The sequence below is a fragment of the Eubalaena glacialis genome, chromosome X (assembly GCF_028564815.1).
Source record: "Eubalaena glacialis isolate mEubGla1 chromosome X, mEubGla1.1.hap2.+ XY, whole genome shotgun sequence".
In the NCBI taxonomy this organism is placed as follows: domain Eukaryota; kingdom Metazoa; phylum Chordata; class Mammalia; order Artiodactyla; family Balaenidae; genus Eubalaena; species Eubalaena glacialis.
This window is the reverse complement of record NC_083736.1, coordinates 118,747,484-118,761,562: the sequence shown is the minus strand read 5'-3', so window position 1 is coordinate 118,761,562 and position 14,079 is coordinate 118,747,484. Positions and strand designations below refer to the sequence as shown.

The window sequence follows — 14,079 nt, the reverse complement described above, 5'->3', positions numbered from 1 at the left end:
GTTTTTATTCTTCAATTTGTTAATATGGTGTATCACATTGATTGATTTGCGTATATTGAAAAATCCTTGCATCCCTGGGATAAATCCCACTTGATCGTGGTGTATGATCCTTTTAATGTGTTGTTGGATTCTGTTTGCTAGTATTTTGTTGAGGATTTTTGCATCTATATTCATCAGTGATATTGGTCTGTAATTTTCTTTTTTTGTAGTGTCTTTGTCTGGTTTTGGTATCAGGGTGATGGTGGCCTCATAGAATGAGTTTGGGAGTGTTCCTTCCTCTGCAATTTTTTGGAAGAGTTTGAGAAGGATAGGTGTTAGCTCTTCTCTAAATGTTTGATAGAATTCACCTGTGAAGCCATCTGGTCCTGGACTTTTGTTTGTTGGAAGATTTTTAATCACAGTTTCAATTTCATTACTTGTGATTGGTCTGTTCATATTTTCTGCTTCTTCCTGGTTCAGTCTTGGAAGGTTATACCTTTCTAAGAATTTGTCCATTTCTTCCAGGTTGTCCATTTTATTGGTATAAAGTTGCTTGTAGTAGTCTCTTAGGATGCTTTGTATTTCTGCGGTGTCTGTTGTAACTTCTCCTTTTTCATTTCTGATTTTATTGATTTGAGTCCTCTCCCTCTTTTTCTTGATGAGTCTGGCTAATGGCTTATCAATTTTGTTTATCTTCTCAAAGAACCAGCTTTTAGTTTTATTGATCTTTGCTATTGTTTTCTTTGTTTCTATTTCATTTATTTCTGCTCTGATCTTTATGATTTCTTTCCTTCTGCTAACTTTGGGTTTTGTTTGTTCTTCTTTCTCTAGTTTCTTTAGGTGTAAGGTTAGATTGTTTACTTGAGATTTTTCTTGTTTCTTTAGGTAGGCTTGTATAGCTATAAACTTCCCTCTTAGAACTGCTTTTGCAGCATCCCATAGGTTTTGGGTTGTCGTGTTTTCATTGTCATTTGTCTCTAGGTATTTTTTGATTTCCTCTTTGATTTCTTCAGTAATCTCTTGGTTATTTAGTAACGTATTGTTTAGCCTCCATGTGTTTGTGTTTTTTATGCTTTTTCCCCTGTAATTCATTTCTAATCTCATAGCGTTGTGGTCAGAAAAGATGCTTGATATGATTTCAATTTTCTTAAATTTACTGAGGCTTGATTTGTGACCCAAGATGTGATCTATCCTGGAGAATGTTCCATGCGCACTTGAGAAGAACGTGTAATCTTCTGTTTTTGGATGGAATGTCCTATAAATATCAATTAAATCTATCTGGTCTATTGTGTCATTTAAAGCTTCTGTTTCCTTATTTATTTTCATTTTGGATGATCTGTCCATTGGTGTAAGTGAGGTGTTAAAGTCCCCCACTATTATTGTGTTACTATCAATTTCCTCTTTTATAGCTGTTAGCAATTGCCTTATGTAATGAGGTGCTCCTATGTTGGGTGCATATATATTTATAATTGTTATATCTTCTTCTTGGATTGATCCCTTGATCATTATGTAGTGTCCTTCCTTGTCTCTTGTAACATTCTTTATTTTAAAGTCTATTTTATCTGATATGAGTATTGCTACTCCAGCTTTCTTTTGATTTCCATTTGCATGGAATATCTTTTTCCATCCCCTCACTTTCAGTCTGTATGTGTCCCTAGGTCTGAAGTGGGTCTCTTGTAGACAGCATATATATGGGTCTTGTTTTTGTATCCATTCAGCAAGCCTGTGTCTTTTGGCTGGAGCATTTAATCCATTCACGTTTAAGGTAATTATTGATATGTATGTTCCTATGACCATTTTCTTAATTGTTTTGGGTTTGTTTTTGTAGGTCCTTTTCTTCTCTTGTGTTTCCCACTTAGAGAAGTTCCTTTAACATTTGTTGTAGAGCTGGTTTGGTGGTGCTGAATTCTCTTAGCTTTTGCTTGTCTCTAAAGCTTTTGATTTCTCCATCAAATCTAAATGAGATCCTTGCCGGGTAGAGTAATCTTGGTTGTAGGTTCTTCCCTTTCATCACTTGAAGTATATCATGCCACTCCCTTCTGGCTTGTAGAGTTTCTGCTGACAAATCAGCTGTTAACCTTATGGGAGTTCCCTTGTATGTTATTTGTCATTTTTCCCTTGCTGCTTTCAATAATTTTTCTTTGTCTTTAATTTTTGCCACTTTGATTACTATGTGTCTCGGCGTGCTTCTCCTTGGGTTTATCCTGTATGGGACTCTCTGCGCTTCCTGGACTTGGGTGGCTATTTCCTTTCCCATGTTAGGGAAGTTTTCGACTGTAATCTCTTCAAATATTTTCTCTGGTCCTTTCTCTCTCTCTTCTCCTTCTGGGACCCCTATAATGCGAATGTTGTTGCGTTTAATGTTGTCCCAGAGGTCTCTTAGGCTGTCTTCATTTCTTTTCATTCTTTTTTCTTTAGTCTGTTCCGCAGCAGTGAATTCCACCATTCTGTCTTCCAGGTCACTTATCCGTTCTTCTGCCTCAGTTATTCTACTATTGATTCCTTCTAGTGTAGTTTTCATTTCAGTTATTGTATTGGTCATCTCTGTTTGTTTGTTCTTTAATTCTTCTAGGTCTTTGTTAATCATTTCTTGCATCTTCTCAATCTTTGCCTCCATTCTTATTCCAAGGTCCTGGATCATCTTCACTATCATTATTCTGAATTCTTTTTCTGGAAGGTTGCCTATCTCCACTTCATTTAGTTGTTTTTCTAGGGTTTTTTCTTGTTCCTTCATCTGGTATATAGCCCTCTGCCTTTTCATCTTGTCTATCTTTCTGTAAATGTGGTTTCTGTTCCACAGGCTGCAGGACTGTAGTTTTTCTTGCTTCTGCTGTCTGCCCTCTGGTGGTTGAGGCTATCTAAGAGGCTTGATAGGAGGCTCTGGAGGTGGGTAGAGCTGACTGTTGCTGTGGAGGTCAGAGCTCTGTAAAACTTTAATCCACTTGACTGTTGCTGGGTGGGGCTGGGTTCCCTCCCTGTTGGTTGTTTTGCCTGAGGCAACCCAACACTGGAGCCTACCCGGGCTCTTTGGTGGGGCTAATGGCAGACTCTGGGAGGGCTCACGCCAAGGAGTACTTCCCAGAACCTCCGCTGCCAGTGTCCTTGTCCCCACGGTGAAACAGAGCCAGCCCCCGCCTCTGCAGGAGACCCCCCAACACCAGCAGTTATGTCTGGTTCAGTCTCCCCCAGGGTCACTGCTCCTTCCCCTGGGTCCCGATGCACACACTATTTTGTGTACGCCCTCCAAGAGTGGGTTCTCTGTTTCCCCCAGTCCTGTCGAAGTCCTGCAATCAATTCCCACTAGGCTTCAAAGTCTGATTCTCTATGAATTCCTCCTCCCGTTGCCGGACCCCCAGGTTGGGAAGCCTGACGTGGGGCTCAGAACGTTCACTCCAGTGGGTGGACTTCTGTGGTATAAGTGCTCGCCAGTCTGTGAGTCACCCACCCAGCAGTTATGGGATTTGATTTTACTCTGATTGCGCCCCTCCTACCGTCTCACTGTGGCTTCTCCTCTGTCCTTGGACATGGGGTATCCTCCTTGGTGAAGTCCAGTGTCTTCCTGTCGATGATTGTCCAGAAGCCAGTTGTGATTCTGGTGCTCTCGCAAGAGGGAGTGAGAGCACGTCCTTTTACTCCGCCATCTTGGTTAATCCCCTCATTGAAGTTTTGATTTGCATTTCTCTAATGATTAATGATGTTGAGCATTCTTTCATGTGTTTGTTGACAATCTGTATATCTTCTTTGGAGAAATGTCTATTTAGGTCTTCTGCCCATTTTTGGATTGGGTTGTTTGTTTTTTGACATTGAGCTGCATGAGCTGCTTGTAAATTTTGGAGATTAATCCTTTGTCAGTTGCTTCATTTGCAAATATTTTCTCCCATTGAGAGGGTTGTCTTTTCATCTTGTTTATGGTTTCCTTTGCTGTGCAAAGGCTTTTAAGTTTCATTAGGTCCCATTTCTTTATTTTTGTTTTTATTTCCATTCCTCTAGGAGGTGGGTCAAAAAGCATCTTGCTGTGAATTATGTCATGGAGTGTTCAGCCTATGTTTTCCTCTAAGAGTTTATAGTGTCTGGCCTTACATTTAGGTGCATTTTGAGTTTATTTTTGTGTATAGTGTTAGGGAGTGTCCTAATTTCATTCTTTTACATATAGCTGTCCAGTTTTCCCAGCACCACTTATTGAAGAGGCTGTCTTTTCTCCATTGTATACTCTTGCCTCCTTTATCAAAGTTAAGGTGACCATATGTGCATGGGTTTATCCCTGGGCTTTCTATCCTGTTCCATTGATCTATATTTCTGTTTTTGTGCCAGTACCATACTGTCTTGATTACTGTAGCTTTGTAGTATAGTCTAAAGTCAGGGAGCCTGATTCCTCCAGCTCCGTTTTTCGTTCTCAAGATTACTTTGGCTATTCGGGGTCTTTTGTGTTTCCATACAAATTGTGAAATTTTTTGTTTTAGTTCTGTGAAAAATGCCATTGGTAGTTTGATAGGGATTGCATTGAATCTGTAGATTGCTTTGGGTAGTATAGTCATTTTCACAATGTTGATTCTTCCAGTCCAAGAACATGGTATATCTCTCCATCTGTTTGTATCATCTCTAATTTCTTTCATCAGTGTCTTAAAGTTTTCTGCATACAGGTCTTTTGTCTCCTTAGGTAGGTTTATTCCTAGGTATTTTATTCTTTTTGTTGCAATGGTAAATGGGAGTGTTTCCTTAATTTCTCTTTCAGATTTTTCATCATTAGTGTATAGGAATGCAAGAGATTTCTGTGCATTAATTTTGTATCCTGCTACTTTACCAAATTCATTGATTAGCTCTAGTAGTTTTCTGGTAGCATCCTTAGGATTCTCTATGTGTAGTATCATGTCACCTGCAAACAGTGACAGCTTTACTTCTTCTTTTCCGATTTGGATTCCTTTTATTTATTTTTCTTCTCTGATTGCTGTGGCTACAACTTCCAAAACTATGTTGAATAATAGTGGTGAGAGTGGACAACCTTGTCCTTTTCCTGATCTTAGAGGAAATGGTTTCAGTTTTTCACCAATGAGAACGATGTTGGCTGTGGGTTTGTCATATATGGCCTTTATTATGTTGAGGTAAGTTCCCTCTATGCCTACTCCTGGAGGGTTTTTATCATAAATGGGTGTTGAATTTTGTCGAAAGCTTTTTCTTCATCTATTTAGATGATCATATGGTTTTTATCCTTCAGTTTGTTAATATGGTGTATCACATTGACTGATTTGTGTATATTGAAGAATCCTTGCATTCCTGGGATAAACCCCATTTGATCATGGTGTATGATCCTTTTAATGTGCTGTTGGATTCTGTTTGCTAGTATTTTGTTGAGGATTTTTGCTTCTATGTTCATCAGTGATGTTGGCCTGTAGTTTTCTTTCTTTGTCACATCTTTGTCTGGTTTTGGTATCAAGGTGATGGTGGCCTCATAGAATGAGTTTGGGAGTGTTCCTCCTTCTGCTATATTTTGGAAGAGTTTGAGAAGGATAGGTGTTAGCTTTTCTCTAAATGTTTGATAGAATTCACCTGTGAAGCCATCTAGTCCTGGGCTTTTGTTTGTTGGAAGATTTTTAATCACAGTCTCAATTTCAGTGCTTGTGATTGGTCTGTTTATATTTTCTTTTTCTTCCTGGTTCAGTCTTGGAAGGTTGTGCTTTTTTAAGAATATGTCCATTTCTTCCAGGTTGTCCATTTTATTGGCATAGAGTTGCTTGTAGTAATCTCTCATGATCCTTTGTATTTCTGCAGTGACAGTTGTTACTTCTCCTTTTTCCTTTCTAATTCTATTGATTTCAGTCTTCTCCCATTTTTTGTTGATGAGTCTGGCTAATGGTTTATCAATTTTGTTTACCTTCTCAAAGAACCAGCTTTTAGTTTTATTGATCTTTGCTATCGTTTCCTTCATTTCTGTTTCATTTATTTCTGATCTGATCTTTATGATTTCTTTCCTTCTGCTAACTTTGGCAGTTTTTTGTTCTTCTTTCTCTAATTGCTTTAGATGTAAGGTTAGGTTGTTTATTTGAGATCTTTCTTGTTTCTTGAGGTAGGAGTGTATTGCTATAAACTTCCCTGTTAGAATTCCTTTTGCTGCATCCCATAGGTTTTGAGTCATCATGTTTTCATTGTCATTTGTTTCTAGGTATTTTTTATTTCCTCTTTGATTCTTCAGTGATCTCTTTGTTATTTAGTACTGTATTGTTTAGCCTCCATGTGTTTGTATTTTGTACAGACTTTTTCCTGTAATTGATATCTAGTCTCATAGCGTTGTGGTTGGAAAAGATACTTGATACAATTTCAATTTTCTTAAATTTTCCAAGGCTTGATTTGTGACCCAAGATATGGTCTATCCTGGAGAATGTTCCATGAGCACTTGAGAAGAAAGTGTATTCTGTTGTTTTTGGATGGAATGTCCTATAAATATCAATTAAGTCCATCTTGTTTAATGTGTCATTTAAAACTTGTGTTTCCTCATTTATTTTCATTTTGGATGATCTGTCCATTGGTGAAAGTGAGGTGTTAAAGTCCCCTGCTATGATTGTGTTACTGTTGATTTCCCCTTTTATGGCTGTTAGCATTAGCCTTCTGTATTGAGGTGCTCCTATGTTGGGTGCATAAATATTTACAATTGTTATACCTTCTTCTTGGATTGATCCCTTGATCATTATGTAGTGTCCTTCTTTGTCTCTTGTAATAGTCTTTATTTTAAGGTCTGTTTTGTCTGATATGAGAAGTGCTACTCCAGCTTTCTTTTGATTTCCATTTGCATGGAATATTTTTTTCCATCCCCTCACTTTCAGTCTGTATGTGTCCCTAGGTCTGAAGTGGGCCTCTTGTAAACAGGATAGTAATGTGTTTAATGAGCTAATGGAACACTGTAAATAAAGGGGCTCTTTGGGAGGGAGTTTAGTGTGATGCATAAGACTGTGGGCATTGGCGTCAGAGCTGTCTGGGTTTGTATTCCTGTTCTACCACTTATTAGCTGTGTGATATTGAGCTGATTACTTAAACTCTCTGTGCCTCAGTTTCATTATTTGTATAATGTAGTGCAATAATTCATATATATGCTGTGTCTGTCTGTAGACTTTGAGCCCTTCATGGCCAGGACTACTTCTTCATCATCATCTTAACTATTACCATGTTATTATTCCCACTTACCAAGTGCTTAATATGACCCAGAAGCCATGCTAAATTCTTTACCCACATTATCTAATTTAATCTTCAACAAACTTTTAAGGTAGACACTATCATTTTCCTAATTTTTTAGCTTGACATTTTTCTCATCAAACCCAGTTCTTTATTCAGAGCACTTATCATAATGTGTAATTATTTTATATTCATTTGTATTTTAATATCTCCCTCCTGCACTATGGTGTTAGCTTCATATGACCGAGGATGAGGCCAGTTTGACTCACAACAATGTTGTCTTCAATATCTAGAATGATGCATGACACATAGAAAATGTTCAATGAACTTACACTAAATATGAAAGGAAGGCTGGAAGGCAGGCTGTCAAATAGAGGAGAAAAGAAAAGAGCGAAATAATGATCACATTACAGTTACTAAGTAGTAGAGCTAGACTGTGGTACAGAGCCATCTGACTCCCAAACCCATGCTCTTGATCACTAGGCAAGATTACTTCCTACTCTTGAGAGACTTTCAATGGATGTTTGTTGACAAAATCCTCTCCTCAACTTTGTACAATACTGTGTAATAAAGTTATAGCAAGCATAAAAACCAGTGGATGTAAAACTGAACAAAAGAAAGAAAATTATAGGGGAGTAAACTGTCAGAGAAGAAGAGTTTATGTCTTAATAAAATATATTTGGCAAGATGGCACCAACATACTGAACTTGTTTCAAAGGAAATAAGGGAAACATTTGAAATAATTAACTCCACTACAGGATGAGGTGTATCACAGAATGTGTGTGTGTGTGTGTGTGTGTGTGTGTGTGTGTGTGTATTGTCTTCAAGATCAAATAACTTTGACAGTAATTGACTACTTAATCAGTGAAGCATAAACAGTGTAAAAATAAACAGATGGCAGTAGTGATTTGATAGTTATGGAGTGATACCAGCTTAAAGTGGATGTTCACTTTCCAATGTTTTATTTTTTTCATGCTAATAAACTCTTGTTCCAAAGTGCCATATCTTCAATCAGCTTACCTAGAGGGCACTCATTTACAACCACTCTACAACTTGTGATGTCTTGAGGAGTTGCCACACAAGCAGAACAATAGAACCAGCATAGCAGGACATGATCTACAGACTTGGGTGAGGTATTTTGAATACCATTTGACAACCGCTGGCACTTACCTTCTGAATATTCTTGGCTGCTGCCAGTGAGTATAGGACTCATGGGAAAATGAGCAATTTCTTCCTTTAGTGACGTAGGACTACTTTTATAAAACACCTAAAGAAATTGTTAGATGTGCATTTTTCGTCTGAAAAGTGAATCAGGACTTAACTTTTCCACCATTAAGTGATAATTCGTAACAGATGTTTAGCACAGCATGTTTTGTTAGTACAGACCTTAAATCCAGATTGCTGCCAGAGATGATCATCTGGGATTTCTCTTTGAAAGTAAAAATTTACAAGCTTGCTTATATATATGACTGTGCCTATATGGGGAAAAGATTATAGCTAATAAAATCAAACTGAATTATTAGTTGGGTGCATCTATCCCTGGTTATAACTCTAAATAAATTTCTACATATAAATTCAGTTGTCCTGGAGAGTGAATCAGTTTAGCAATTATACCATCCCTTTTAAGATGGCATCCCAATTTGTCGTTCTGAAAAGGTATACAAATAATCAATGAGTGTCATTGCATAGATTGCTTATTGTGCCCAAAATCAACGTAAGTTGATTTTCTTTATTCATTCATTCAAATATTTCTTGAATGCCTACTTCATACCAGACACTAAACTAAGAAATGGGGAAACAAAGATGCCTAAAACCCAGTCCCTGACCTAAAGGAGCATGTAGGCTAGCAGAAGAGAGACATGTATCCAATAACTATAATTCAAGGCAGTCAATGGTAAATGTTCAGTTGTTCTTGCTTCCTGGGATGCTCCTCAACCCTAATCCTCCATTCACCACCTAGAGGAAAATCCTATTCCTCCTTAAAGATTCACTTCAAATGATTCTTTGCCAGTGAAGGCTTCCCTGACTATTCCTCATCTCCTCCACCTCTCAACCCCAAACACATATGTCCAAACCCATTCCAGAGATTTCATTCCTCCTTCTCTGTTCCCATAGCACTTTACTCATAGTTTTGTTACAGTACTTATTATAATGATTTGTATTTAGTTGTTTATATGTCATGCCTCTCATTGTATTGTGAGTTCTTCCAGAACAGTAAATGAATTTTGTTCATCTCTATATTCCTAGTCACTAGCACAGAACGTGGCATATACTAAGACTCAATAAAAGTTTGGTTTGGGGAGAAGTGAGAGAATAAGCAAAGATGAAAATCAAATTCTACATAAAATATTATGAGAACACATAGGAAGGAGTAATTAATTCCAGTGAGGTAGCTTCACAGACAAGGTGGCATTTGAGACGACCCTTGAAAAATGAGTAGGACTTGACAGGTGGAGATGGGTGTTGGGGGAAGGGAGGGTGATGAGAAGGGCATTTAAAGCAGAACTCCTTAAGGATTTAAGAACCGAGTTCATTGTAGCAAAATAATGCTGTTAATTAGCATGTTCCTTATCTGTTCATTGTAAACAAGCCTAATAGGAACTCTACTTGCTAACATTTTAACAAGCACTGTGAATTAATATATAGTTTGAAAATAGTGATACTATGTTGTCCTTTAAAAAAACTGATAATTTAGATCCTTCTCTCCCCCACCCCCACCAAATTAGTCCAGAGTTTGGCTAGGTACATTGTAAATTCTTAATCTTTGATCTCAAAATTCTTTATTGAGAATAATTCCTAATTCTCTTACATATTTCCCAGGCCTGCAGAGCCAGTGAGTAGCCAGACTGTTGCAAAAAATTATTTTTAGCATTGGGGACCAGTCCTTCTAAACCTAGCTGTTTCCTCTAAGAGTCATTCTCCAGCCAGCAGAGAAAATCAAAGTGCATACTCAGTAACGTCCTAAAGGTCCCTTCCAGCTATAACGTTCTCTAAAAATTGTCTCCCTAGTTGGGGATTGGGAGTCAAGATGAACCTAATAATCACTATATAAACTCTTGACCCAGAGGATATTTGATGCCCCATGTTTGTTTTCTTGATAATATTTACAAGAGGCTATTTCTAGCCTTCTTGTATGCCTTCTCAGAGAGCACTGAAAACTGGGTGTGAGGACTAGAGCTCCTACAGACGGAGAAATCACCAGTTCTGAAATGTGACTTCTGACTGCGGTAACAAATGCTTAGGGCCATCAATCACTCTGTGGTGGTGGTGGGGGGGGTGGATTATGGAGAGGAAGCATAGGCAATTTCGCAGTATAGGAGAATAATAAAAACTAATATTTCAGAAATAATGTTTTTGGCCATTTGCATTTTCTTGTAATGACCAATCAGTGACCAAAATAGCACTTGTATAAATAACCCAGCCAAGGATCATCCCTCATATTGCCAGGTTGGAAGAATGTGATGGACGGATGTTAGCAAGCTACTATTAGAATAGAGTTGCCTTTGGGGGTGTAATTGGCAGGAGTGCATACTGGGAGGTAGGAGGAAAGCAATGGAAAGTTTTTTTAAATGGCTATCAGTAGTCAGAGGGAAATTTACCAAAATAAAAGACTTTTTGTGCTCAGATGACTTACGACTATATCTCTCCCAACTGTGCAATATATACACGCACATGCATGTATAACCTGCTTCAACGTCTTTGCTTATTCATCCCTGCTCTGGAATGTCTTACCCCCTCTTCTTTACCTATTTAATAACTACCCATAATTCAAGACATATGCTATAGAAATCTGGCCCATTCTTTCAAATCCTGTCTTCTCCACAAAGCCTCATTCCTTAAACTTCAATAACATTCCTAGTCTATACTCTTTGAGTCTTTCATTGTTTCCTAATTGTTTATTTGGAGATACTAAAGCATGGTGCCTAAAAGTACACATCCTGTGTGACCTTGGACTATATATGTAACCCTTCAAAGCCTCCCATCTATTAAATGGAGATATAAAGAGCCCCTATCTCATAGGGTTGTTTTGAAAGTTAAATGAAAATAATGCATGCCAAGAGCTTTACCTAGCATATGGCAAATGTTCAGTAGTTAGTGGTAGTAATGGATGGAGGTGGTGAGAGTAGTGATAATAATCATCATCATCACCATCATCATCGGTCTCTTCAATTAGATTGTATAACCTTTGAAGGCAGGGACTATGTCTCCTATCTGCTTGTACTCTGCTATCCTAACCCCCCAAATACTCAATTAGTTAAATTGATGTTTGTTGATCATGTGTCCAACTCAATAGTACTGCCTCAAAGATATGAAATTCCATCAGGAATATAATTTTTCCTTTTCATTGCTACTATGGAAACCCTTGGATGTTTTTTCTTCGTTTGCATGCATGAGTAGTTTGGATGGAAGCTGCTGAAGTAATCATATGCAACTAGACTATGAGAAGAATGGGAAACATCTTAATCATCCCAAGCTCCTGTGGTGTATACACTTGGAAAAAAAAAAAACTCAGAAAACTAAAAAATTCTGATGAAAAAAAAGCCAAAGAAGAACTAAGTAAATAGATATTTCATGTTCACAGATAGGAAGACTCAATATTGTCAAGATGTCAATTTTTCCCAACTTGATTCAATCAAAGTCCAAACAAGTTATTCTGTGGATATCAAAAAAAAAAAAAAACTGATTCTAAACTTTACGGAGGGGCAAAAGACCCAGAATAGCTAACACAATATTGAAGGAGAAGAACAAAGTTGGAAGACTGATGCCTCCCAACTTGAAGACTGACTGTAAAGCTATAGTAATCAAGACAGTGTGGTACTGGTAAAAGAATAGACAAATAGATCAATGGAACAGAAGAGAGAGCCCATAAATAGACCCACATAAATAGAGTCAACAGATCTTTGATGAAGGAGCAAAGGCAATACAATGGAGCAAAGATAGTCTCTTCAACAAATGTGCTGGAACAACTGGACATCCACATGCAAAAAAATGAATCTAGACACAGATTTTATACCCATCAAAAAATTAGCTCAAAATGGATCATAGACCTAAATGTGAAATACAAAACTATAAAACTCCTAAAAGACAACATAAGAGAAAACCTAGATGACTTTGGATATGGCAATAACTTTTTAAATATAACACCAAAGTTATGATCCATGAAAGAAATTATTGGTAAACTGGACTTCATTAAAATTAAAAAACTTTGTGAAAGACAATGTCAAGAGAATGAGAGGACAAGCCATAGACTTGAAGAAAATATTTACAAAATACACATCTGATAAAGGACTGTTATCTAAAATACACAGAGAACTCTTAAAACTCAACAATAGTAAAACAAACAACCTGATTGAAAAATGGGCCAGTGACTAATAGACACCTCACCAAAGAAGATATATGGATGGTAAATAAGCATATGAGAAGATGCTCCACATCATATGTCATCAGGGCAATGCAAATTAAAACAACAATGAAATACCACTACAAACCTATTAGAATGACCAAAATCCAGAACACTGACAACACTAAATACTGATGAGGATGTGGATCAACAGGAGCTCTCATTTATTGGAGGTGGGAATGCAAAATGGTACAGCCACTTTGGAAGACAGGTTGACGGCTTCTTACAAAACTAAATATGCTCTTACCATACAATCCAGTGATCGCAGTCCTTGGTATTTACCCAGAGGAACTGAAAACTTATGTTCACACAAAACGTGCACAGAAATGTTTATAGCAGTTTTATTCATAATTGCCAAAACTTTGAAGTAACCACAATGTCCCTCAGTACGTGAAAAGATAAAGTGTGGTATATCCAGACAATGGAATATTATTCAGCAAAAAAAAGGAATGAGCTATGGAGCCATGAAAAGACATGGAGGAAACTTAAATGCACATGACTAAGTGAAAAAAGCCGATCTGAAAAGGCTACATACTGTATGATTCCAACTATATGACATTCTAGAAAAGGCAAAACTATGGAGACAGTAAAAGATCAGTGGTTGCTGGGGTTGGGGGAGGGGAGAAGGATGAATAAGTAGAGCACAAAGGAATTTTAGGGCAGTGAAAATACTCTGTATGATACTACAATGATGGATACATGTCACTATACATTTTTCAAAACCTGTAGAATGTAAAACACCAAAGTGAAACCTAATGTAAACTATGGCTTTTCAATGATTATGATGCATCAGTGTAGGTTCATCAGCTGTAACAAATGAACCACTCTGGTGAGAGATGTTGATAATAGGGGAGGCTATGCATGTGGGGGGGGGGGTGGGTGTGTATGTGAAATCTCTGTACTTTCCCCTCAATTTTGCTGTGAACCTAGAACTACTCTAAAAAATAGTTTTCATTGACTTTAAAACAAGGAGGAAGGAAGGAAGGAAAGAAGGGAGGGAGGAAGGAAGGAAGGAAGGAAAGAAGGGAGGGAGGGAGGGAGGAAAGAAAGAAGGGAGAAGGAGGGAAGGAGGGGAGGAGTGGGGTGAGAGAGAGAGAAAGAAAGAAACACTAAAATGCCATCTGGTAAAGTGCTTTCACATTCTATAACTTCCTGCCAGTTTGAGCTGTATTGTTTTAACCCTTGTAAAGAGCTGAAATTAAGGCTGTGTCCACCACTTGTCCATCAGTCCATTTCTGTAAAGAGTTGCCAGAGTTTACATTGATAAGTGAACTAGATACTGAAACCTTAATACAACAAATTATTTTGCTTGTCATTTCCTCTTAGCTGATAATAGTAGAACTCTGAATGTGGATTCCACTACAATGACACTACCTATGTCTGATCCAACTGCATGGGCCACAGCAATGAATAATCTTGGAATGGCACCGCTGGGAATTGCCGGACAACCAATTTTACCTGGTATGCTATTTTTAATCACCTCACAAGTGTTTCTTTTTACTGACCATATGCACATAAATATAACAATATGACACAAC

The 14,079-nt window shown here is 37.7% G+C and overlaps 1 protein-coding gene across 7 annotated transcripts in view; it reads left to right on the top strand.

Annotated features, from left to right (window-relative positions):
- The window catches only part of ENOX2 (ecto-NOX disulfide-thiol exchanger 2), a 266,757-nt gene that overhangs the window by 189,780 nt on the left and 62,898 nt on the right, over nucleotides 1–14,079 (top strand). For all 7 annotated transcript variants that reach the window (XM_061177648.1, XM_061177647.1, XM_061177649.1 and 4 more), the window contains one exon: nucleotides 13,868–14,002. In XM_061177648.1, the coding sequence (XP_061033631.1) occupies nucleotides 13,906–14,002 (97 nt within the window). In that variant the 5' untranslated portion in view covers nucleotides 13,868–13,905. The remainder of the gene's footprint in view (nucleotides 1–13,867; nucleotides 14,003–14,079) is intronic.